Raw genomic sequence first — 27,348 nt, 5'->3', positions numbered from 1 at the left:
AATTTATGGACATACGCAAAAATTTGTTTCAATTTCAAAATCGAATTTCAGAAACAAAACGAGAGATTGTATGGATAACAAACCCGAAATGAGGTAATTAATCATCATTTCATTCGAGGTTCACTGTATATTTTCCAGTATAAAATTCCCAAGAGTTTCCTCTAAATAACAGTTTTTTGCTAGAACCATCCGAAACAACCACAAATGTTGCGCGCCACTGTCTGCAGTATAGTTAACGCCATCTAAAACGTGAATTATTGCGGTGAAAATGTAATTTTCATTTAGCCAGCTTTGTTCCCAGTCAATTTCTCATGAAGTCAACTCTTTCCCTTGTTTGCTTCTGAGTTAGGATTGATATATAATAGGAGGCCGTCCTGTCCTTATTCTGCGATTAGTGGGAATTGTGAATTACGAAACACTGAGTATGAGGTGATTGAACGATATGAAAGAAAAACTTAAAGTCGGAAATGTCAATTTTGATTTGAATTTTTGGAGAATTAATTCTAACTTATGAAAAATTCCCATAAATGTTTTATAATCAATCAAATTAACAATTTGAATCAATGGAACGTTATTTTAAGAACATTTCTTTGTTTGAATTCATCCAACATATTATACAATATATTCTTGAGGTAAAAAGAAACACTTTTTTTATACAACCTTTTCCGATTTGGACCTGATGAAAAAATATAGCCATTTTATGTTTCCATAATGAGCTGTGCCACCCCTGGAAAAACAAAATTACTTTTAGATTAACTAGCTGAATATGTGACACTACACATCTGTGAATCTTTTAAACAGAGTTGTATTCAGCCAAAGTACCCAATTTTTGAAATTTCACAGATACTTCTTTTGAAATCAAATTACTCCTAAACAACACATTATACAAAAAATATGACGAATACTTTTGATTTAAAAAAGGTTTAATTATTCATTAGATAGCGTCTAACTTTCAAGAGTGACAGAGTCAAGGCAGTTTCGAAACAAGGTGTGGTTTGTGGCTGAGGGTCTTAATTGGGAGTCTATAGTGTGGTTTGTCTGAATCGACCGATTTTTCTTTTATTCATAACTTTGGAATGGCTTGATCAATTTTGATGAAATTTTGAGCGTAGAACAATATGATTGTGTACTTTCAATAATTCCATTCCTTTTTCAAAAATACGGGGTGGAAATTGTGTAAATTGCAGATTAATTTTGCAGGTTGAAAAAACAATAAAATTTTTCCTAAGAAAACCTAAGGTGTGCCAATGAAAATAAAAACGCCTCAGTAATGTCGTATTATGAGAGAATCTGGAACAGGTAGCATATGATTGAAAACGGAATGTACAGGATGTTTTTTCGACCTGCAAAATGTATCTGAAATTAACACAATTCCTACCCTGTATTTTTGAAAGAGTGTTGAAATTATTGAAAGTACACAAACATATTTTTCTACACTGAAAAGTTTTTCAAAATTGATCAAGCCATGCCAAAGTTATGAATAGAATAAAAATCGGACAAATCACCCTGTAGACTCTCAATTAATGCCCCCAACCATAAACCTAACATTGTTACGAAACTGATGTCTTGTGTAAACTTCACCTAAAATCTGACGGTCTTCTCAATTACATATATTCTTCGCCGTATGAGTCTAGCTCAAGTAGTTTTCAGAGTTTGTTTTAGTATATCTACCATTTCTCATGTTCCACGAAATTACTCCTGCTTAGGTCTGATTTTTTCTTAATTTTCATTTGGAAAGTGAAAGATGATTCGGTGAAATTTGCAGCGCTTTTTATAACATATTTATTGGTATGATTGAAAAGTTTTTCTTTGTGTAACATATTTATACGTGACTGACCTCAATTTCTCATAGGTATTACTCATTCGAATCCGGAAAAGATTTGTGTTGCATTCATCGAATTCGGGAATTCATTTCGCTGATGAAGCTCATCAAAAACAACTTGCGCCCGCATCGAGAAGTCGACAATTAATGAGGAAAATTCTTTCGATTGAAGCGCGTTTCAAGGGTTGTAAACAACAGTTCATGACATCGCCACGTTACTAATTGCTGCCTGAGTTTTGCGATTATACCGCCCACTAAGAAACATGCCACCACCATACCTCCCGACCGATTCTCATTAAGCTTCGTTTAAACAACACCATTGTTTTCTTGTGCCCGAAGTTTTAGAAGTGGATCATTCGAAGATTTCCTGCTGACTCGATTGGTTTCGAAGAGATTAAAGCTCTAGCTTCATCAAAAGAGGAGGTATACAATTGCGAAATAGTAAAGATCTGTAATACAAGAGTTCCCAAAAAAAATTCAATATGTACCTAATTATACATAATGATCAAAATCAATGTGGCATTAATGTGAGGAATTGATTCAATCGCCTCTCTATCTGGTAATGGTATCGTAGTAAGGAACAGAGAGACGAAAATATTTCGCGGACGAAAAGTGTATGCGGACCAAATAGCCTTCAAAAATAGTTAATTAGACCTGTATATAGGGGGAATTGCAGTGTCAAAATAGTAAAAAAAAACGATCATTGTACATACTCGAACGTGTCAGATTGAGATATATGAGGTTAATTACATGTTGAAAAGTATACATTTTCTTCATCTGACAATTTAAGGTTGACAAAAATGTGTGGCAGGGCGCTAAACTTGCAAAAAAAACGCCACGTGTACATTTTTTCTTGAGTTGAAGCTAATGATTCGAGAATAACGGAAAAAATATAATCTGACACACTTTAAAATTGGCCTTGAAGGTCACAAAAATCAGTTTTTTGTAATAATCTACTCATCTGGATTCAAAATTGTTTTCGTATTCATTATAAAATTTGTAGAGCATAACATTTATTGTTTTCGTATTTATTATAAAAGTTGTAGAGCATAACAATTTTTACAAATTTTGTCCGAAGCAATTTTTTCTACGTTTGAATGTTTTTGAGATATATCGCGACGAATGTACATAAGACTGGGTTTCTACATTGACCTTGGCCTTTACCATATATGGCTAAGCTCCTCGCCTTATCACCCTCTAGCTCGAGAACAGTTAAGATTATGTAAAATTGCTTCAGTCCAAAGTTGTATAGAATTTTATTATCTACAACTTTCATATAAAAACAGAGGCTGTATTCGGGTTCGGCTTTCTGACAGTCCGAGAATTGTTCTAGGACTGCGCAAAACTGTTGCGCCCTAGTATTAAATCCTCTGCGCAGTTCTAGAACCATTCTCGGACTGTCCGAAAGTCGAACCCGAATACAGCTAGAAACGATTAGAGGTACAGGAACGGAGATATTTTAAGAAAATGCCTTGGTATCATCTTCAGACTGTCAGATTAAGGAAACCCCTTCTGATTAGTGTTAGATAAAAGGATCAACACGTTTGCTACACCGAGATTAACCATCTGTATGAAAATCTGACAAGCTTGAGTATGTACAAGTAAAGATTTTTTTGCATTTTCAAAGGACCGCTGTGACCTTGCGTCAAGTTGTCAGTCCCTTGAAAAGTAGATTCCTTTGCGTCCAGTCAACATATCCTCTGAAAATCTGACACGCTCGAAGAATATTTCTTTTTACTATTTTCAACTCTTCCGTAGGGCCAGCCCCACCACTCGAACTGTCAGATTAATATGAATTTATTATAAGAGACACGTAGGTCATATACAGTGTCTTAAACTGACACGCTCGAGTATGTACACCTGACGATTTTTTTTACATCTTTGAAAACCTGCAGACGCTTTCCCCACCGCTGAAAGTGCATACATTATTTTTTTTTTACTTTTTACCATCTTATCTTCAGAATCCAGTAGTTTCCCACGAAGCTCGAATGAATCCAGATTAAGCATCGTAGGCTCCCCAACGTTATTGAAAACGCCTTAAAATTTGAAATATTCCGCAACTGGATGTAGTGGAAACTACAAATGATTCCTATGAACTCCGAAGACTGTGGATAAATTTTCCAAATTAAATAGATTGCGCACTACATTAGTGGTGCACTAATATAATTTTTTCCTTCATTCTTCCCCGAAAATGTAATTAAGATAGAAAATGGTGCTTGCAGGAAATTATGGCCATCCTGATGCAATCTTCCCCATCCCAGTTTCATTATCGAAGATTTCCAGTACGATGCTCGCTGAAATTGAAATAATAACAATGGAGTTTTGGAATTGAAGACGGACCAGGAAACTGAATCACAAAAACGTTTTTTCTGTTTGTCCTACCGTGATGAAGAGCGGATGAAGCAAACGCGTTTGGCCTTATTATCTAACGTAATAAGATTCAGATTTTTATCTGCGAGCCCGGGTTCCGTGAACATCACGGTCGGCATGTTTGTTTCTGTTTCCGAGCCTGTAGCCTACTTCGGATCGCCATTCTCGACCCGGATTTAATCAGATGTAAATTAATTACTGCCGAATTCAACGGCAGGACTTTATGGAAGTAGTAAAATTTGAGCCCGAGCCTTTGATAATAAAGGTTTTATTAGTTGTAGCAACCGTCTTGAAGGCTTATACGATTAATTAAGCCCACCCTAGTTGGTGCATCCTTTAATTGGAGTTTCAAGACGTGTCGTATGAATAAACCGACGACGTCAATGACTTCCCGTAGATACTTATTCGTATTTGAAGAGGAATTATGTTGCGTGTAGAATTAGTTAGGATTATTTCCTTACATATATGAAATTCTACAGTGAGCTATTAAAAAAAAAATTAAAAATATCAATCAGTCACGAAATAGTTGGGGAGCCGACGATGCTGAATCGGAATTTACTGATGGAGATCAAAGATGTAAAAGAAAACGTCAGGTGTACATACTCGAGCGTGTCAGATTAAGATACTGTATATGCCGTACGTGTCTCTGATAATAAATTCATGTTAATCTGACAGTTTGCGTGGTGGGGTTGGCAGTACGGAATATTTTTAGACGATATGTTAATTAGACCCAAAGGAAGCTACTTTTGAACAGACTGACTTTGAGTGCCATACGACTGTGTGTTTGCTGTCAGTTTGGTTATTCGAGAATTGTTTGTTATTTTGTATTGAGTTTATAGGCTTTGCCTCAACTCTTATTTTCATTAATAATAATAATAATAATAATTCGGACGTGATGCAAGGTCAAAGCGGTTCTTTGAAAATCCAAAAAAAAAATAATTACTGGTACATACTCGAGCGAGTCAGATTTTCATACAGATGGTTAATCTCGGTGTTGCAGACGTGTAGACCCATTAAACTGACGCTAATCTGGGGTGGTTTTCTCAATCTGACAGTTTGAGGATGATAACAAGGCATTTTTCTTAAATATCTGCCTTCCTGTACTTCTAATCGTGTCTGTATCCATTATGAAATTTCTAAATGATAAAGTTCTATACAACTTTTGTCTGAAGCACTTAACCGTTTTCGAGTTACGGGAAAAGAGCCCAGCCACACATATGAAAGGCCAAGGTCAATGTAGAAACCCAGTCTAATGTACATTCATCGCCATATATCTAAAAAACTTTAAAACGTAGAAAAAATTGCTTAGGACACAATTTGTAGAAAATATTATGCTCTACAACTTCTATGATGAATGCTAAAACAATTGGAATCTCAGGAGAGGAGATAATTCAAAAAATCTGATTTTGGTGAGCTTTATGGTCAATTTTTATTGCTTCGGCTTGCTGAAACTGTCAGTTTATATTTTCTCCATTATTCTTGATTCATTAGCTTCAAAATAAGGAAGAAAGCTACCGCGCCCGAGAATGCCCACGACAGGTTTTTTTTTGCAAGTTTGGCGCCCTACCACACATTTTCGTAGCGCTTAAATTATCAGTTTAAGAAAATATATACTTTTCAACATGTGATTAAAAACATATATCCTCAACTGACACGCTCGAGTATGTGCAATGATCGTTTTTTTTTTTTACTTTTCTGACAGGCTGTCATAGACAATTCCCCCTATGTACAGGTCTAATTTTTGGTAGAGGTACTCTACAGGGTCCAAGGTGTATCCCCTTATATTAATCTGACACTCTCGACTAAATCCCGAATTTCCCTCTGGGGCTCCCCAACTCAAAGTGGTTCATCCATATAATGTCCGCACAGCTTTGCCCGGAGTAAAAATAAAGTAGCAATAATATCACTTCAACTCCTACACTACTCGCACCCAATTGAAGATACAAACGATTAGTGTTTCTAATATTCAAATCTATTCTCGGAAAAACGTAGGGTAAAATAGTAGTCCGAGAGCTGCCAACGAAAATCGGCAAGAGTTTTGTAATGGCTCAAAATCAAATATGATTTAGTGTTGAGGTTTTACATCAGTCAGCACTCACTCTCAAGGTCAAGTAGTGGAACACCTAGCGGCGACGCGCTTTGATGTAGGTATATAAAATTACAACATACTCTACAAGTATTTTGTAATGATTGAGAATAGTTACTTAACTAGTTTATAAAACAGAAAACTTTAGAAAGTGGTCAGACCTCATTTTAGTGAAACGCGGTGGGTCAGTACACCACAGAAGTTGCTGCCTTAACGATGTCGTTTCAAGAGATGTTCCACTACCTGACCTTGAGAGTGGGTGCTGACTCATGTACACCACCAAAACTAACTCATATTGAATTATGAGCCATACAAAAGTCTTGCCGATTTTTGTCGACAGGTCTCGGACTATAGCTCCTTCTATTAGACGAAGGTAATAGGTGAGACTAAGAGAGTAGGGTAGTGGAGGTTCGTGGTCATTTGACCTGACGAGCAATGGATTCAAGTTCTCTCAGCCAGTCAATTATATTTTTGAAATATCATAAAAATTAAAATTATTTTCTCTGAAATTAAATTTTTTTGAAAAACGTTCACAAAAGATTACATTTCTGATGTTTTATTTTGATGTATAAACCTCTGACAAAAAATTCACAAAGTTTCCTAAACTTCGTGAATTGAAATTGAAATCAGCGTTATCCCCTTGTCAAAATCATGCTTCCCGGATGCTGAATACAGTCGACGTCGACATGACAGGCATTGCGACCGCTCAAGATGCGGAAACCAGTCTAGTTGTCTTATTTCACTATTAATGCCTGAACCACCAAAAATGATCACGAATTTTCGTGAAGTCGTACATTACTCGGAGTATATGTCAATTTTTTTCGAATCCGTGTAATAACTTGAGCAAGCCGCAGAGCAGAATGACTGCTGCAAGGACGCGATCTCGCTCATGAATCTCCGGCACCTGCAGATGATGGTCAGTCCGGCCCAATAGAGGACCTTGGGGTCGCCCATATATAAGCCGGAGATCGATCAGCAGCAGACCTCTTGGAATTACCATTGTGTATACCCGGATGACTGAATGTCGGATTATTACGAGTGGATATCTCTGATGACGTTGTAAAGTTTCTGCGACATTTCCGGTTTTACGAGAGTGTATCCGCTCTCTTCTCTAATTCGAGTTTGTCGTAGTTTTGAATGTTCGAGATTGGTGCTACGGACGGCGGATGACGTTTGTTGAACGGTCCACGTTACGAGTCTGGGTTGGCAGTTTTGGACTTGCCAGGAATTATGACGTGCTGTGCCGATCGAGATTCATCGTTCGAAATGAATTTATGTTTTACAAGTAGATAACTGCTCATCATTTGATGTGGGTCACTGACATCCCATCACCTTATTGAATACTCAGACTATGGAAAGTAGTGAGAAGGAGAACGATCGCAGTACTAAAAATGTGTCTCCAAAAACGGAGAAAATAGGAGTCGCTGCGATCGCATGGTTGATCGATAACGGGTGGGGATTCAAACGTCAATTCGAAATGAACAGCCTTCATTTTATTCTAGGTTATGTGTCATCGTAGTTTTATTCTGGTGATTTTTCGAATAAGTTTCTTCAAATCTTTCTTAAATATGAGTTCTCTGAATTATATGCAATAAAATAATACAATTCACATAAACAAGGGGACTAAGTAATCAGCTCAATTAATTCCTAATAAATGTCAAAATCAATGAAATTCAAAAGGAATCACTGATCAAAATTGTTATTATGATTTTAGCCAAGCGGCTTTCACACTCCTTTCCACTTTCCATTTTAAGTTTTCATAATGAGCTATGCTTTCCCTGGAAGAACAAAATTACCTTCAGAATAACTGGCAAAATCTGAGACACTACACATCTGTGGATCTCTTACACAGAGTTGTATTCAGCCAGAGTACCCAATTTTTCATATTTCACACTTTTTAATTTTTGAACAAATTAGTCAAAAACGGCTAATTATAGGAGAAAATATGAAGAATACTTTTTTGATACAAAATGTTCATATATTCAGATACACTCCAACTTAGTTTGAAGAGTTGGGATCTTTGAATTTTTGGTATTTCTATGTTACGTTATGGTCATAATGAGAACACTGGGAGACGTGAGTGATATGTTATGTCCAAAAAAGACTCCTATAATAAATGAAAAATCATGTTTCAGAATTCATTCCATTCGATAAAACCGTTTGTGAGATGTATCTTTTGAACAAAGCTGATCTGGAAAACATGGTAAGGGAAAAAAGTTTCTTTTGGCCTCAAGAATCTACTGTTAAAATATTTGTACGACTCATAAACCCATCCTGTATAAAGATTTCTAATTTCCAATTGAACACTCCATATGTTGTTGTTGCCTTAGCCTATGTCCTCCCAACGCTTCTTAACGGAAGCGAAAGATGGACACAGCTTGAACAAACGCAACAACGTCATCTAAGACCAATAATGCGCATCAGATGGTTCCACAAAGTTTAAAATGCAAAAGTCTTGCAGCGCGCGAGTTGTATTACAATTGATGCTCAAGTAACGAGGGCTCGACTCAGATGGAGCGGCCACATTCTGAGGATGCAAGACACAAGACTCCCCAGAATAGCTCTGTACGGCGAATTCACAGAGGGAGCTCGGAAACCAGGAGGCTAGTAAAAGCGGTTCAAGCATATATTGCATCAATCCCTAAAATCAGTTAATGCCAATCATAACTGGAAACAACTAGCGTTAGACAGGTCACAGTGGAGGTCTCTGGTCCACAGCTATAATGGAAACTCGAGAAGAATACAGCGGCAGCAAGATCTGGTTGGTGACTATCCATGCCCGGAGTGTGGAAGGATCTGTAGGTCACGGTTGGGTCTCTTCAGTCAGAGGAGGGCACACGGTCGCAAGTAGCCCTAATAAATTATAAGTTTGATCGCACCGATGGTCCGGTTTTTGTAGATTTATTCTCGGTAACGAGATTCAGCAATGAATGAATGAATGGATGAGCCTATGTCCCAATAATCACTCTGTATAGGAGATAATAAGCTACTGGGAAACTTTGTGAAAGTGAATAAAACTGAAAAACGACAAGCGACATTCTGATACATTTATCAGGATCTTCTCATCTCATTGTGAAAATCAAGCAAAAAGCATATCTCCACTTGTTATTCAAGAATATATCGTAACCTTTCCTCTCCCTGCAAATGCACATATATCGATTTCAATTCGAGAGTAACTTTTCCATTTAAAAAACCCCGCTTGGCAACCCCTTCATCAGCATGAATCAATGGTACGATCGAAAGTGTACTGAAAAAAAAAATTGATATTCAGCGCTGCAGCGTCAATGCTAACAGCCATCCGCTCCGTACGTTTTAATCCGAATCGAGTTGGCCGCGCCATAAATTAAGTCCCCCGCGCAATGTAACGTCAAGTTCACTGTGCTAAAATAACATTTCATTCATGAGCCTTTGGAAATTTATCGAAACAATACACGCGCCCGCTCTCATCCTACAACTGAGGAAGATTTTAAATTATGGCGACAACTAGCGCTCTAGGTGTATTATGTAGTGTATAGACGGTTCAGATGAAGCGGAAATTTTTTCAAGAGTGTCGGATTGAGATATGTGAAGTCGTCATGAAAGTATGGGCATCCTTTTCAATGGTCGTGCATAGCGCAGTAATTGAATAGTGATTATCACACTTGAACGCTAGTTTTCATCCATATATCTATTATCCCAATATTGCTCATCCACGTTTCTTTTCTGAGGAGAAAGAATGAAGCCCAATCACTAGCATTATTTGATTTGTAGGCATGCGCTAGTTGAGGCTAACCAATGAGAAAACCATTATCAGGCATGCTTTTATTCATAACAAATTGATATTCAAATCCATAACACCTTCTGATGTAAATATCATGTTACCCTCGGAATCGAACTAGCTAATCACCATTACTGGGGGTGTAGGAAAAGACCGTCGAGGAAGAGTAGATTCTGACCATGGTTTCGATCTTATTCGATCTCGTCAGAGCAACACAATTCGCACCTCGATGAGAACAGATCGTAGTTTTCTCTGGATTTCGCGGTGCGAAGATTTACTTCTTGTTTCCGCCGTCATGCATTTGTTTTTTCTTTCATTTCTTCTGTTTTACATGATGATGAGAACAGATACTTAACTATAATTCTCCACCCAACCGCCACAAAGCCAAGTTCTACAAAAAATTATTATTATATGACCATTATTATACATTATGTTTCAGATGTTGTGAGAGAAAACCCATAATAAATTTCCAGAAAGATATAAAATTCTCTCACAATACCGTTCATTGAATATTTTCGTTCATTTTCCAGTTTTCTTGAAGTACCTACTTATTTTGGCTCATTGAAACTACTATTCTTACTTGTTTTTATTAAACTGTTTTGTTTCACAAAAAATGATGAAATATGCCTCACAACATTCCATTTTCAATCACAACCTTAATTATTGCTTTGAGTTGAATCCGATTCTTTAATTTTCGAATTATTTGATGTTCGTTGAACATCTTTTTAACGACGATAAGTAATAAGAATTTGATCTTTTGTACGCATGTGTAACTTGATATATACTTCTTATAATCTTAGAGCTAGCAACATTAACGAGAGAGAATTTTAGGAAGGCTGATTCTTTAATATATGATTCCTTGGACTCCCTTGAACAGAAATTAAACAAAAAAACGGTCTTTGATTTAGGTACTGAATTTATTTCAAGTAAATGAAGAAAGTTTTCATATAATCCCATAATGTTAGCACATATGGCCTTCAACTGGAATTACGTCAATAAAAATACCATAATTCGTTAGCATTATTGCATTCTGTGCAAGGTCGAAGAATGGTAAATTCTGTCGTAAATCTCGCATCCCCCAAAGTAATGCCGAAAACAATAGTTAATCATCCGGGTGGATTGAATAAGACTTGTCCATTAGGAGATTCATTCATCAAAGTTTTTCAACAAATTTCACCCGTTTGGAAGATCCGAGCAGTAAATCTTTTGCCGCTGGATATAGAACTCCATTTGCTAATTATTCTCAATTTCAGACTTCTCGCGAAAACAGCTTCCTTCTTGAATTTTTGATTCGTCCCAGATCGATATCGGAATTAATTAGCTGCTGATTTGAAGGGATTTGCGATGAGAGTTCTGATCCGAGTGTAATTCAAGTAATCTGTGATGTTAATTATGTATTGCAGTTCTATCAAGTCTATGCACTTTTCGAAAGAAAAATATTACTATTTTCAATATGGCTTTTATATTGAACAAGTTTGGACGTGGCCTCTCGAGTAAAGATTAGAATTAATATCTTTTGCAGAAACAACAGGTCAATTTTTATTTTGAATAACAAACTTTTCATGTATAACTGACCAGTTTGTTAAGCATCCACGAAGAGTGGAGGGTAGTTGTGATTTTTTAATGGCTAACTTTTGGGCGGGCGTGGATAGACCTCTTGTTGCTGAGGATGATTTGGTTATTGATGATCAATCTTCTTTTATTATAGGGATCAAGTAGCTAAAATTCGTGAATTCGAATATTTTTTGTGTATTTTAAGGTCAATGACATATCTTACCGTTGGGGAGCCGACGATGCTAAATAGGGATTTACTCGAGCGTCATGGAGAACTAGGGGATTTTGAAGGTTGCTTGGTAAAAAGAAGAAAAGTTTCTATGATATATGCACATTCAGCGGTGGGGAAAGGGTCTGCAGGTTTTCAATCATCAGGTGTACATGCTCGAGCGGGTCAGATTAAGATACTGTATATGCCCTACCTGTCTCTGATAATGATTTAATGTTAATCTGAAAATTTTCGTGGAGGGGCTGGCCGTACGAAAGAGTTGGAAATGGTAAAAAAAAAAGAGCGAATTTTTTGGACCCGGAGGAAGAAACCCAGTCTAATATACATTCATCGCCATGTATCTCAAAAACTTTCAAACGTAGAAAAAATGGCTTCGGACAAAATATGTTGAAAATGTTATGCTCTACAACTTCTATAATGAATGCGAAAACTATTGCCCAGGAGAAGAGATAATTCGAAAAAAAATTGTATTTGTGACCTTTATGACCAATTTTTATTGTTTCGGCTTGCTGAAACTGTAGATTATGTTTGTACCCATTTCTGGCTCAAAAAGTACCACTTATGATGCTACTATTCGCATGGCAAACTCCTCAATTATACGTGAAAATTTATGTAATTCCAAATAAATTTACTTGTTCTAGCACTTTTTGGCAAAATAAAAAGATGTGAATTTTGTTATAATAGTTAATTACTCACTATGTATTAGGTAACTTGACGTTATGAAGATTCCTGTGCAATTTCTGATAAGCAAAATTTTCTGCAATTTTTTTCTCACGAAATCTTGCACAATCCTTCCGGTACTTTATTAATTTATTTATAGGGATACAAACGGAAAAATTACCATCACAGATCCACTTATAAACTGAAAAATATTTTCAACAAGCATGGTGTTCAGATATTTATAAAACCAGACAATAATTACATAAACCATAAACTTGACAAGGTACTAATAAAAATGTCAATCCCCGCACAATATTTGTTGAATGAAGTGCATATTCGGTGAACCAGTGAATTACTACCAAGATTGGTATTTCAATCGGTTTCAATTCAGAACGGTTTTTTTTTTTAATATTGAAAAACAATGAAGATTCCTGTTTCTACGCATCAGATGGATATTGCGCATGAGTGAATTCAACTGCCACATTCTCACAATTTTTGTTTTTTTTCTTTCTTATGTTTGAGTTTTTACGGCCGAACGGATTCGAAAAATTGAATTTGTTCACGAATTTATAAGTGTTTCTAATGATTTTCAGCCCAAATTCTAAACTTACAAACATCTTTTTTCTTAGGAGCAAGCGCGGTAAAAATTGTCACGATTCCCAACTGACGCTATCTGATTGCGATAATCATGTTACATAGATGGCTAGGCAAAGTCGCAGATACCGCTAATAGCTGTCGACGACTAGACCATTCGTTGGTGCCACCTTCCAAGTCGCCGACAACTTTATCCAACCATATTACGTTCTGTATCACAGTGCTTATTATGTGAATTTATTGGCGGTTAACCAACTCGGTATTTCTAATGAGGCGCGATAGAAAATGACGGTAGAATAAGTGTAATTTGACGAGTCTGTCAGGAAAAACGTCACATCTAATAACGTTGAAGAGGAATTAGTCGATGCATTTTTAATGACTGTACCTAGGGTATGCATTTTATGCTTTTTATTCGAATCGGGGTCAACGTGCGTGACTTTGGTTAGACAGTAATCTGTGTCTCTGCTTGAAATGGTTGTTAATTATTGTATTTGGTTGTATTAATCTTCTCCGCAAATTGAGCAATATATGTGTGCTTGTAATGCATCGACTTATTGGCTTCCAACAATATAACTACCTCCAAACGGATATAATATAATGAAGAAGTTTTTATGCAATTAGTGGTAATTAGTGGATCCCACTACTGGAGATGAAGTCAAGTATTTGGGATGGTTTAAGGAGGTTACGTCTTCGCCACAGAACCTACACTTCTTATATTCTGAGAAACCCATGCGCAACCCTTAGAACATAGATACATGGAATGGACTTTCAGTGCTACAAATGAATGTTTCATAGTACACACATTCGATGTTTCTCTGTCTAGCGCGACACTAAGGCAGTGGCGTTATATTGAAAAATTTATAGAAGGTGTACCAAGTTCGATGGCCTATTAGACGTTTCTGGAAAACTGGACCTATTTGAAATTGAAAATTTGGATTATGATATTGTTCGACATTATCTACTGAGCTAAAATCGAGGCTTGAATATTCTTCAAGCGTGACACCTTTAGTCTTTATTCGGGGTAACATGACAGCGCTGCGTTACCTTCAAGAAATAGTGGAGACATATGTTCTCCCTTACCTTAATCGGCTCGAGAGTCCAATATTTCAGCAAGATAATGCTCGACCTTATGTTGCCAGTTTGAAGCGACCCATGTGAATAATTTACCATGGCCGCCCAGATCCCCCGATCTTTTGCCTATTGAGCAAGTTTGGGACATCATGGGTAGAAGGCTTGGAAATTTACCCCAGCCCCCATGGACTTTGACGGCTCTGAGACATGAATGAAGTACAGGTAGCTTGGATAGTATCCCTCAAGAAGAAATAGACCATCTTCCTGCATCAATGCCGAGACGTGTTGGGAAGTGTATAGATAACCGCGCTGGACAAAGACATTATTGACAAATTTAATGAAAAAAATTATAAACCCCTCGTTTCTTTTCTCGAAATTTCAATCATTTACTCCTTGCTATACTATCTATGTTTTACCAAAAAAAAAAATTTAATTTAAACAGCTCCTTCTGGGTGTTGCAGTTTCTTTGTCAGTTAGTATATTCACTGAGATACGCAGTGATCCATTCCTGGAAAATTTTGCCATAATTTTTCTATTTTCTTCATTATTCCGTAACACTTCCTCCTCCCATGTTTATGGGTCCTTTTCTTCTTAAAATCACTCACTCTTCTTTTGTACCTCCAATTTGGGAACACCCCGTATATTCATACTAATCTCCAATCTCCAAGCTCCACCGTGCTCAATCAAAAATCGAATCGAGTTTTACCATCGAAAATACCTGATCTACTACTTACAGTGTTGGACTGAAGTTCATCAAGTTTATCCTATATTTCTCTTATGGATGATGAACTTAGTGCAGGCAAAGTCATTCCTCTCCTACTTGACGAGCTAGACCAAAATGTTCTCCCGCAGGGAATTTGGATTGATGAGATTGACAGGTGCACTCATGCGACTCCTGGAATTATCATACGGGAAACATGAGAATGGCCCCCAACGACAACTATCGCTATCTGGCAAGAAGCCCATCAGTCAGTTGATCGCTTTCTACGTGTGCGAGGTTGTCCATTAGAGAAGGCTGCAACACCCGAACTTCAGGTTCTGGGAACTGGAATAAGTGATGGATGTAGCACCCAGTAGAATGGTGAAATTTATTGAGACTTGACTGTCCGATTGGTAAACAGTGCAGGCATGCACAATATATTGATCTTTAGCGTTTGAGAGGTCAATAATTGCCTCATTCCACCACCTCCAATCTAATCTAATCAAATCAATGAACTGTCTTTTATTGCTGCTGCATGTTTTACTTTAGGTGATTGTCAGTAGAGAAAAGGAGGGGTGTGTTAGCCTGAAAGACTAACCCCGATTTCATAGAGCTTGATCGGGGAATCAACGCTTGATGGTTGATGGTTTCATAAAATTTTGATGTCCGATCAACGATTTGACAGTGACTTGATTTCTAAAACGTAATCACCGAAACCTTTTCATTTTTGAATATATCGAAGAAGTAAGAATTGAGAATAATTGAATGGACGTATGAACATCATAATTTGATGCGAGAATGATATTCTGATAATCTTAACTGAATTATTGATCGCATCAAATTGTGATGTTCATACGTCTATTCAATTATTCTCAATTGCTACTTCTTTTCAATATTTCAGAAATGAAGAGGTTTCAGTGATTACGTTTTAGAAATAGAGTGACTGTCAAATCGTTGATCGGAAAATCAAAGTTTTATAAAACCCGCTGTAATTGTCTTCTCATCTCACATAACATCATAACAAGAGATCTATGATCTGAGTCTTTGCACTTATTTTACATTCTGCAAGATGGGTCACCCTCAAAGTGTGCATGTATTTTTGTTTACAGTGACCAATTATTAGCCCAGTTGTTACCTGATCAGCTGATCAGAGAATTTTTAGATAGAATTCTTCTTCAGCAGCGCAGTCTCACACCTGTGGTTTGAATAAAAAATACTTATGATGTTGTTTTCTAGTCCACTCTACTACGCTACTGGGTATAGTTTTGGTTTTCCCAATTACAAGTCTGAACCTGTAAACGAGGTCTGCGATCTTATTCAGTAGGGTAATCTGCCCTCTCGTTTCCTTCAATGTCGCTGTGTCCTGGCACCTTTACTTCAGATGAAAGTAAATGTTCATGTGGATTTTTCCATAATTTTGGCTTTTTCAAGTCCATATTCAATTTGGGTGCTTCGCAAAATGCGTCGTTTCAGTGTCAAGAATTGATTTATTTTATATTTGAAGCAAGTAATGTCTTTTCATGCGAATATAAATCACCATTGTCCTTCTCAAAATCTCCTATTTTGATTTGAATTTTACTGCGAAAAGAAACTTTTCCAGGAAAAATTTGAAAGTTTTTGAAGGGTTTATTACCACAAGGATTCAGCCCTCCACTTAAGAAATTTTCGAATGACTTCCTACTTGATGAAATATCATTAGGTTTTTGATATTTGTTTTGATATTTGAGTTCTTTTCATAGCAATTTTTCCGTATCTGAACCAACAAACACTTCGAACAGCTTTATTCATCATTTATTCACGTGTTGCCAAGCATCCGAATTACTGCCAATTTTTTTCGATCCAATCGACCCAGTTTCCCTGTCGACTATCAGGAATTCGTCGACAAATTACCGAGCTATTAGATCAGTACCAGCCGAAAACAGTTAAATCATATTCGCGAAAGTTGGAAATAAAATCTGGCTTCGAGCATTATATCTCCAGATGAGGAATTAAGCTATTAAATTGTGTCACAGACGCTTTTGGCAATTAATCCCCGGTATAACTTCGATTCAATTTAAATTAGAAATATGTGCCAGGCAGCCAACAGGGAGGCATTATTAATTTCAACGATGTAATGGCACCCGTGTGCCACTTAATTACCGAAATTAAATCTCGAATAAATGAGTGTCATTAGTGGAAATAAGCAAGTGTACAGATGAGGACCGATAACGCATGTTTGCCCGCCTACGAGGTCGGGGCCATGGTCCGTTTTCCTCATTAGCCAAGTGCCGGAGACCCGAGCCGAGCGCACTATTTTTGACTTTCGCGAGCGTAGGAAAAATGCATCACCTGTTTTACGATGAATGGGCGGCTCTCTGTCTTGATGAGTTCGTTCTACCATCAGTTTTTCCATTTGATTTATCGCCGAAAATGTAGGTGATCTTTCAGGAGGCTGGGTGGTCGTTTTTCAAAGATTCGTTTGTATGATTTTTTCATGAATGGTCTTTCACCTTCATTCTTCATTGAAGGCTATTGAGGTTCTCGAATTTCAATTTATTCAGGTCGTTATTTGTGGAAATTTTTTATCGGAACTACGATTGTTACGCGATTCCCTATTACATGCGCACTTTTCCCTATAACTACTAAGTGAGTAAAAAGTAACGCACAAAATTCGTATGTTCGGTATTTACCATTCTGTAGAAGAATGTTTTAAAAGGATAATACTCATTTCAAATTACGCTCCTTTTCATCTATAACTACCGCAACTTTTTGTGAAAAAACTTCAATTATTTATTAATTCATTCATTTATTTATTTATTTATACATAAGAACAATATTAACAGATAGGATTGGATAGACATTTTGTTGCTTAGGATGATTTGGTCATTGATTTATTTCTTTTATCAACCCTATCCATTTAAGGGAATGATTAATCTTATTGAATTAGAATTTTTGCGTTTTATTTATTCTGAGGTCAGTAACATTTAAGGTGTGATTGATGTTTTGAAAGTGTTGACTTGACATATCACCGACTTATAAAAAACACTCTGAGTGGAGCTTTGTCTTGATGCAAAAACTTAAATTTTTATGTATCCCCATAAAAATTACAACTCTATGTTCAAAAGATCCATAGATGTGTAGTGTCACAGATTTAGCTAGTTATTCTGAAGATAATTCTGTTTTTCCAAGGGTGGCACAGTTCATTATGAAAACTTAAAATAGTTATATCTTTTTATCAAAGCTGAATCGGAAAAAATGGTATGTGAAAGAAGTGTTTTTTTCACCTCAAGAATCTAATATTGAAATATTTATATGAGTCAAAGATTCAGCCATATACCAGAGAACTTATTATTGAGGCGATTCCTTACATACTTCGCAGTATGGCATACAATATGTGGAAAAATTATGGGACTTGTTATTTTTTATTTGAATTTCAAACAATGATACTGCTCGAAGAAATTGAGATCACTAAAAATGTTGAAATGATAAACCTCACAATAAGTGAAAAATATAAAATTCGAATTCGAAGCGTTTGAAAATTTCATAATAATAATAAAAAGAAGTGTTGATACAAAAAAAACATGTTCTTCATTAAAGTTAACAACAAGAAAAAAACAGCTTCTACATCACACTTGAAATCAAAAATTAAAACTTTTAAACCTCACAAAAAACTACAAATTTTTTAGCTTGGCTGAGATACCCCCAAAAGGGTTTGTAGCATTTGGTAGCAATGATTTGTCGCGTTTGCGCTACATTCTTCTTATTTGAAAATGGCTTGACATTGATTGAAGGAATGGATTATGAAATATGTTCAAGGGGTGTTCATTCGAGAGACGAGATTTTCATGTGTCCTAATTGCGTACCTACTGCCAAACATATCTATGAACTCCTCGATCACCTGAAAAGAAAACATCAATATAAATCATTATTCTTCGATTACTAGTATCTGAAGACGCCTGGTATTGAATTTTTTAGGTAATAGAGGTCAAGTTTCTTATTGATCATGGATATCCTTATCCAATTTATTTTTATTGTTGAAATTCATCGAAAGAAGAATTATTTTAATATTAATATTTATTTATTTACTTTATTTATAGACTTGAAAACAGTTCTTGATAGTACGAAAAAATACCCATATATAATACCTTTCTTTTATTAGGTCATAAAAGTCCTTAAATGCAAAAGTTTTTTGAAAATTCGAAACCATTTTATTTGGTGGAAACACTTCTTTCTGGGATTCTGGGGGGGAGTGGACAGTCTACCAAATATTTCAACATTTTTCAGCACTAAGCACAATCTTTCATCATTCAGATCCTATTCTCCAGAAGAAGGCGAAAAGAATATAGAACTCCTCAAGATATTTTTTTTTTTTTAAATATCATGCCAAGTCGAAGAAATAATTTCAATTATATTTCCATTTTTTTTTCAGATTGACCCCAAAGTAGCATTTCCAAGAAGAGCACATCCAAAGGTGAGTTTTTACTTCGTTCCTTGTTATTGGGTTCATCATACATGAAGTAAAAGCACATGTTCTCACCCGCTATACCAACAACGCAGCTTGGATTATTTCGAAGTACAAATTATATATTCATTAACCGAATGTCATATTGTCATTTAATAAGATGAAAGAAAACATGTATTTTCAGGAGCAATAAATGAATTAATAATCATTTTTATCGTGTTATTTGACAAGAGAATCGATTAAATTTTCGTGCCTAGAATATAAAAGTTATTTCAAAATAACCAATAATTATTGAGGGATAACAAAAAATTACATGTTTCTGTTCGTAATATTCCGTATGTTTCATAGAAGTTTTAGTTTGATTGATTACCATTGAAACACTGCATTGAAGAAAAAGTGAATAAATTCTAACCGTAGAAATATCTGATCTAGAAAAATATATTTCCTCCAAATATAACAATATAGAATGGAACTTGTCGAATGTCATCCTATGACGTGTAATATTATGGATTACTAATAGTCTCTCCCCTGTACTGTATTTAAAATATACGTATTGAGTAAGTATTCAACCTGATCGATTTAGCATTTATTTGCTTTGCTAATTGGCAATATAGTTCATAGTTCATCATAATAGACGAAAACTTTTGCATTCAAGATGAATTGACATCTTGGGTGCCTATGGAAAGTCGAACTTAAGTTGGTAATAGCGCGTTAAGATTTTGTGTTTCGAAATTCAGGTTGGTATTGGGAATCAACAGTGATCTGTATTACATGTGAATCTGGCCCAAGAGTTTTGTACTGCTGTTCATTTTCTGAAATCTCCGACACAAAATCAATTAAAAAATTGAAATAAACGATTTGCTCATGCGTAAATTCATGCACTAATTTGTCAGGAGCAAATCAATTAGAGAAAATTGTTGCCCGACAATGAACTGAGGAGAAAAATTTTGAAATTATAATTTTATATAGTAACGTTTTGGAGTCTATATCAGACTCCTTCATCAGACGAAAATCAATTTCCGAAAATCTTCTGAATTGTAGCTTTTATTTGACATTAATTGTCAATACATAGAATAGAGACTGCATAGAAACATTGATTCATTTAATTTTGAAATTACTGGATGACAGTTCCCTCTGCAGTAAAATAATCCAAATATGATATATTCCTACCGAACAATTGAACAAATTATCATTTTGATCCATTCATTGCTGTATCCCTTTGCCGGGAATGAATCTACAAAAAGACCGAAAAAGGAAAAAAAAAGAAAAAGAAAAGAAAAAGAAAAAAAAAAGAAAAAAAAAAGAAAAGAAGATAAAAAGTGCGAACAGACTTATAATTTTTCAGGTCTAATTGCGGCTGTGTGCTGTCCGTGAATGTAGAGACCCAACCGTGACCTATAGATCCTTCCACATTCCGGGCATGGATAGTCACAAAATACACGTAGACTCTTTAATCTTTCGTTTATAATGATCCGGTTCTGTCCTTAAAATTGTATTAGAACAAACACAATCTGTGATCTGTGATCTATTAATTTCTCTATTTTTTATATAATTTTTATGTTCGCGTTTTCTTATTTCTAAAGGTCTAGACGTTTCACCTGTATAAGTTTTACCACAAATACAGGGAAAGTTGTAAATACAATTTTTTATTTTTGTTTTTCATTCAAAGGTTGAGTTTTTGTTAGTATAGATCTTAAATTATTTTGTGTTTCAAAAACAGTTCTTATGTTGAATTTGGAACCGATTCTTCTCATTTTTTCTGAAAGGCATAATGAATTGCGTTCAATAAATTTGGTTGCTCTTGACAGTTTGTTGGTTGTTCCTGATCATTATTATGATTTTGGTTAGAAATTTTTCTATCTAAATTTTACATTGTTTTTTCAGTAAAATCTGTCGGGTATTGATTATCCCTAAGAAATTTGTTAATGAAGTCAATTTCATTGTTTCTAATATCATGTTCTTAATTTAATCGAACAAATTGGAAACATATAATTTTGAATGCTGATTTATATGATCCGAATTAGAATGTTTCTTCTTCTAGAATATTTTTCTAGGTCATATTTATAAATTTCAGTTCTGTTATTGAAACTACCGAAGTTATTGAAGATCTTTTATGATAAAAAATTAATCTGCGTCTGGACTTTCAAGGCGTATTGGGATGTCAGTCATTCTTGAATGCACTGTACATACTTTAAGATAGTTCATTTTCAGTATTTGAACTATGTAGTAGTAATGGAAGTAAAAGGGAAAATATCATTGAAATATGAAAAAAATTTGAGTTGAGGATTGAAGGCTGGAACAAGATTAATTGATTTAGTAAAAATCATGTCGTTCAGTTTCTTTGGTTTTTACATAAGCTTCTTCGCGTTGAAATCGGATAAGCCATAAGATTTTTCTGTAAGAAGCAGAAATCAGATTAAAGGATAGATCCCATTTCATAACTCAGACAGAATCCTTAACTTTTGTCTGTTTTGAGGTCTAGTAGTTTCAAATAAATGAATAAAAAAATATATGAAATTAATGAATAAGGAGCTTGTGCATATTCAACGTAAAATGCACTATGAATATAGGTAGTTATGCTCCAGTTTACGAAATTGCGAGAGAACTTTTTATACGGTTCTCTGTTTAATACTGAAGATGGAAGAAATTTTTTCTAGTTGTTTTCATTTTGTTTCTGTTGCACCATAAGGCACAGGGTTATCGTGTCATTTTTTTTTATGATGTGTTAGGACTTTCAGTTTGTTCAATTGATTAGCAGAATATATCAATTATCAATCAAACAAATACTTGGCTTTCAACTCAAAAACAATTAAGAATGCCAAAGTATTTGGAGAGACATAAACATATCATGAAATAAGAAGGATTCACCAAACTAAAGCTGGGAGAGTATTTTCAGTGAAGCCAGAGAAACGAGAAAAGCGAAATTTTATCGGAATTGACCTCGTCCCGCGCGTTTCGAGCCCGATCCGTTTCATGGCAACGGCAGGGAAAGCATTTTTTGGACACGTTTCCGTTATTGCTATGAGAAACCTACATGTCACCGGCGTCTGTCCCTTGTTTCAATAAATCAAGAAAACTCCCTATCGGCGTTTCCGAACGAAATGTCCGAGTGACCTTAAAACCTGAAAATGTTTTTCGAGATTTACTGCCCGCGGGGGAAATCATATCGAACAATCATAATGTGCGGCCTAACGTCAGACAAGTGCGCCCTATATTCATTCATTCTCGTTCCTTTCAGCAAGAGTCCCCTGCACCGTAATCTTGTGCAATATCGGTCTGTCAGTACAGGGTGTCCTAAATTGCTTGATTTGGCTGCCAGATAGACAAAAATGTTGATTCTCATGAAAATTTTATACCTAAGTGGACACTTTATTCCTCTTTTTATGGATAAGACTGAAATTCCATAAATATTTGTCATATTTCAAAATTAAATGGAGTATTGAAGTCCGTTACCAGTCATGTTCGATAAACAACTATTAGAAAGGATTTTATTCAACGAGTTTCATTATTTACTTCCGTTCAAGATCCTACTTCCTACCAGACCAACTGCACTATTAATTAAAAAAATTTCGTTCAACTTTGCTAATCTTGGGTGTATCCAGATCCGAAAAGGATATAAAAACCCTCTACAGGTGCTTTTTCACTGGGAATATGATACTTCATTCCTTTTTTGTCATTTGTTCCATACAGGGTGAAACAAAACATTTCAATATTTCAAATACGAATTATATTCCTAACTGACCCCATTTTATTTGGATTTTGTCCATATCTCTTCTACGGATAGATTCGGCGGGTGACTTGGGACAGTTCTGTAACTTGGGACAATTACCCCCCTTGCAGATTTCTTTGTTTCTTACCATTCATTAGTGGAGGGACAAACTTCAAAATTGTGTAGCGTCTCTTCGATTAGTTCAACAATTAATTCCTGTTGCGTTTGAATTGACAGGAAAAATTAAAGAATTCAGGAGAGTAAAAGCGCGTTTTTATGGCCCTTATACTTGTAGTGTACATGTGTTTCACTTTGTGCATGTGTAATTTTTTTTCTGGATACGTGGGATATTGGGATATTAGATATGTCATGAAACAAGTTTGTTTACAAATCAAACGACAACATGGATCTCATTAATTCATTTTGTTGTTTCTTAGGGTGACTTGGAACAATGCCGAATAGATACAAGCGGCGCATTGGCAGCAGGAAATATGGCGATTTTTCGCAGGATATTATTATTTACGTTATTTCCACGAAAAAAATCACCAAAGAATGAAAGAAATCAAAGTCCTCTTGTTTTGTTCAGTTTTTTTACATTTCAGTTGCAATACATTTACTTTCGCTGTAAAAGGGGTTTATCATTTAATTTCCTTACCGAATTTCAACTATGTAATCACAAATTCTAATTTTTCAAAACTATACAACGTCCCAAGTCATCTATTTCATTTGAGAGTTGAGGAATCAATAGATTTTAATTTTTGTCCCAATCCTCACAAATCGGTGGGTGACTTGGGACAAGTATATTTTATTTTTTTCAAGATTTATATCCGAATTCTGAAGCACAGTATATAGCTTAATCAACTGAGTCATCATTAAGCATATTCGAACCTCTTTTTCAGATAGAAATAGGTCGCCGTTTTTAAAATATGACAAGTTAAATTTCAAAATCGTCCCAAGTCACCTGAATCTACGGTATCTAAAGCAAAATACGCATATTCATGGAATTCCACTTTTGATGCAATATTCCATGAGAAAATCGGGCATAGAATATTTTCACTTTCTTCTCATTTTCGGGTCTTTTTATGTTCTCTGAAACTTTTCTAGAACTAGACAAATCAAGTAGAGGATGCTACAAACTAGCCTAAATAGTTGGTTAGAATAAATTTTCCAGCATTCATTGCTGAGAACTTTTCCTAAAGAGATATTGAATGTTTTTATGTATTCCATTGAAATTTATTCAAGATAAATGAGAGGATGTTTAACTAGGATAAAATTTGAACGAATAAAGGAGGTTAGTTCCTCATTTACGAAAAGAATGAAAAAAATCTTTTCAAAGCATTCATCTAACAATAATTAGTGAATTTGACAAGCCGAATTGTGCTGTAAAAAATTTGTAGTTAGATTGTATAAGATAATTTTGAGCTATGGGTAAGAAGGATCATCATTTCAATAATCAGGTCCAGTTTATGTGAGACTCTACATCTAGAAACATTATGCTCGTAAATATGTGGTCGAAGAATGTCAGGAATGCCCAATTTCTTCCCAGAAATTTGAATGTCATTCGAAATATTCATAAAATTTTTCATCGTACACGAGAGTTTTCTCAATTTTCAAGTTTTAATAAGAAAAACAGTAATCAATATTATATCCAGAATATGATAAAAGCTATCTTAGAACACTACTTGCCAGAATAGATCGAAAAGAATAAGACTATTTTATTTCTTAACGGAAGATTTAGTAAAGATCAATCACTGAATATGAAATCTAAACACCTTGAACTTGTCAAGTTGCACGATTGAAGAAACCAGTAAAGAAGAACATCAGATTATACACAAAGCCGGACGTTTCGCAAATTTTTGTATTGTAGTCACTAACTATTAATTGAAAGAAGATAATTTTCTTAACACAATAGAAAATCAAATTGATTATAATTCAAAGACACAGGTAGCAAATAAAGCTACCTTCACATAATGAGAATTTCCATAATTTAAATAACTGAATTATAATAATGATATTTAAGCAAACTCTTGCAATATCTTTTATATCCAGTTTTGTCATGACCATGCATATTTTAATTTTGAGTTTCATGAGCCATTAACACTTTACCATGTCTACGATTCTTTCCTAAGGTAAATTCTCCAATACTCATGTCCCAACAATAGACGATCAACTAAATGTTGGACAAATTGTTATTTTTAACAATTTTCTTCGATCGACCTCTTTTCCACACTGAAGAAAGCCAAGAAAACGCACTACTAGATGATCTCAAATGAAATGCTTCTAAGGAAAAACAGAAATAATCACTGTGCAAAATCACAGATCACAACCTATTTCAAACTCACAAATACTCTGGAAGGAGATTCCTTGAGAAGCCTAGGAGTACAGGGAAGAATATTTTAATCAAATGAGCCTCTGCAATCATTCAGACTCGAATAGTGTAAAATTCCGCTCTAGTTGGGAAACCTCATCCATATCGGTATCACGATAATCCTTCAGAGACAAGGCTCGGCAGCGTACTTTACGAGTTGGAATCTGATTCAGGTAGATTTTACGATAATTCCACCTCTCTCATAAGGTTAGGCGATGTGACAGCAATAAAGAGTAGGTTATTCCACCCTGGCGACTGTTACAGGCTGAAACACACGCCAAATTTCAATTAGGGACGGCGATTAACAAGCGCCCTCTTATGAACAAAATAACTGAAAGTCGGCTTCTACATAAATCTTCTGCCAAAATAACATTGTAGAGTTTAAGCGGCCCCGTTGGCTCGACACTGTAAAAGTGAAACGGAATTAGGGATGGAAAGTTTGGGAGAGATGCGATAATTTTATCACAGGTACGGGGATGTTATGAGGGTTAGGAGCTTGCTCATTGGATTCTGTAGACTCGTCGTCGTCTTTCTTCCAGGTATTTTATTCGTTCCTCGATTAATGATTCGGAAATTCGCGAGGCGTTTTGCAGCGTTGTTAGGGTCTCATTTGAATCCTGTCACTTCTTTTCATCTGGCTTATACCTTAGACTCCATGTATACTCTAATTTATGGAATTATCCTGTTATTTCGCATTCGCCATTTTGTAGCAGTCCCTCAAGATTATATTGAAATTAAATTAAGTATTCAGTATCTGATACTGATGTTCTGAAGTCAACTAAACAGGTAGGAATTGAGAAAAAATAACTTCAAAACTATGTGCATGAAGGAGACTTTGATAACCGTCGAGATTGGGTTACCAAGGTTATGTTTTGTAAATATGCGTATAAAAAGGAAACTTTCTCTTTTTTGGAAACTACGTTTTTCAGAAACCAAGTATTGGTGTCAAATGTAATTTCTACAGGCATGAATTATCCATCACATTGATGCTGTAACGACACATATTTCAACGTTTCTTTGCTCATCTTGGTGACTAATATTACCAAAAAAAACAACACTTTAATCATTTCAGCCTATTCATATTGAAGTCCAGCATTGATGAAAAATAGAAATGCCTCTGCATATGCGAGGACTTTTCAGTTGTCAATTCTTAGTTGAAAAATGAAAGCTGGTTTCTTCTCAATTCTTTATTCTCTTATTGAATGACAGAGAGTTTACTATAACCGAATGACATTTTCTCATATTCATGTTGCATAATTCACAGTTCTTAATTTAATTTTCAGCATAACAAAAAGAAACTATTCATGATTGAAAGGGCATGCTTTATGACTATATAGCAAAAGTTTTCTATGTGATTCTGGTATTCTGAGCTCGAACGAAATGCTTTATCAATTAGTTACATTTCAATGATACAAACTGTGGAGTAAACGTTTTGTTGAATACTGCTAATCTCATTCAAAGTTTTCAAAGTTCTGAAAATTCTCCAACTTCCAAACGCATTCTTAATCTGAACAGAAAAAATATATTTTCTTCCTACATTTTCATGGTTTAAAGAAGACATTATTGCTCTCTGTAACTTGTTATTGGAAGAGGGCCAATACAGCAAAATGCGATGTGTTCAACAAAATCATCTCTTCAATTCATACGAAAATATAATTAATTCATTTTCTGAACTGACTGTTCGGTATGAAGAGTGGGCAAAATTTGTGATAACCTTTCCTTGAGAGATAGGGGAAAATGACACTCTCGTCAATCTTCTTTTGTTTTTGAGTTGTAAGCCAAAATGGTATGAACACAAGTGGGTACATATATTTTACCAGTAGATTCTTTGTGTCAGAAGTAACAATTTTTTTCTACACAATTTTTTCTGATTCGATGAAGTTTTCATGGTAAGTGTTCAAAAATCTGGGTGTTGAGATTTTTGGCAATTACTTAAAAGTGGACTGTTACCAAATGATTGAGTTGGAGATGGTAAAATAAAATCTTT

The 27,348-nt window shown here is 35.3% G+C and overlaps 1 protein-coding gene across 3 annotated transcripts in view; it reads left to right on the top strand.

Moving 5' to 3' along the window:
* Window positions 1–27,348, top strand: part of LOC123313385 (RNA-binding protein Musashi homolog Rbp6) — a 1,061,117-nt gene that overhangs the window by 626,862 nt on the left and 406,907 nt on the right. For all 3 annotated transcript variants that reach the window (XM_044898252.1, XM_044898254.1, XM_044898251.1), the window contains one exon: window positions 19,252–19,293. In XM_044898252.1, coding sequence (XP_044754187.1) covers window positions 19,252–19,293 — 42 coding nt within the window. The remainder of the gene's footprint in view (window positions 1–19,251; window positions 19,294–27,348) is intronic.

This window comes from Coccinella septempunctata, chromosome 5, assembly GCF_907165205.1.
Source record: "Coccinella septempunctata chromosome 5, icCocSept1.1, whole genome shotgun sequence".
Lineage (NCBI taxonomy): Eukaryota > Metazoa > Arthropoda > Insecta > Coleoptera > Coccinellidae > Coccinella > Coccinella septempunctata.
This window is presented reverse-complemented; position numbering and strand designations above follow the sequence as displayed.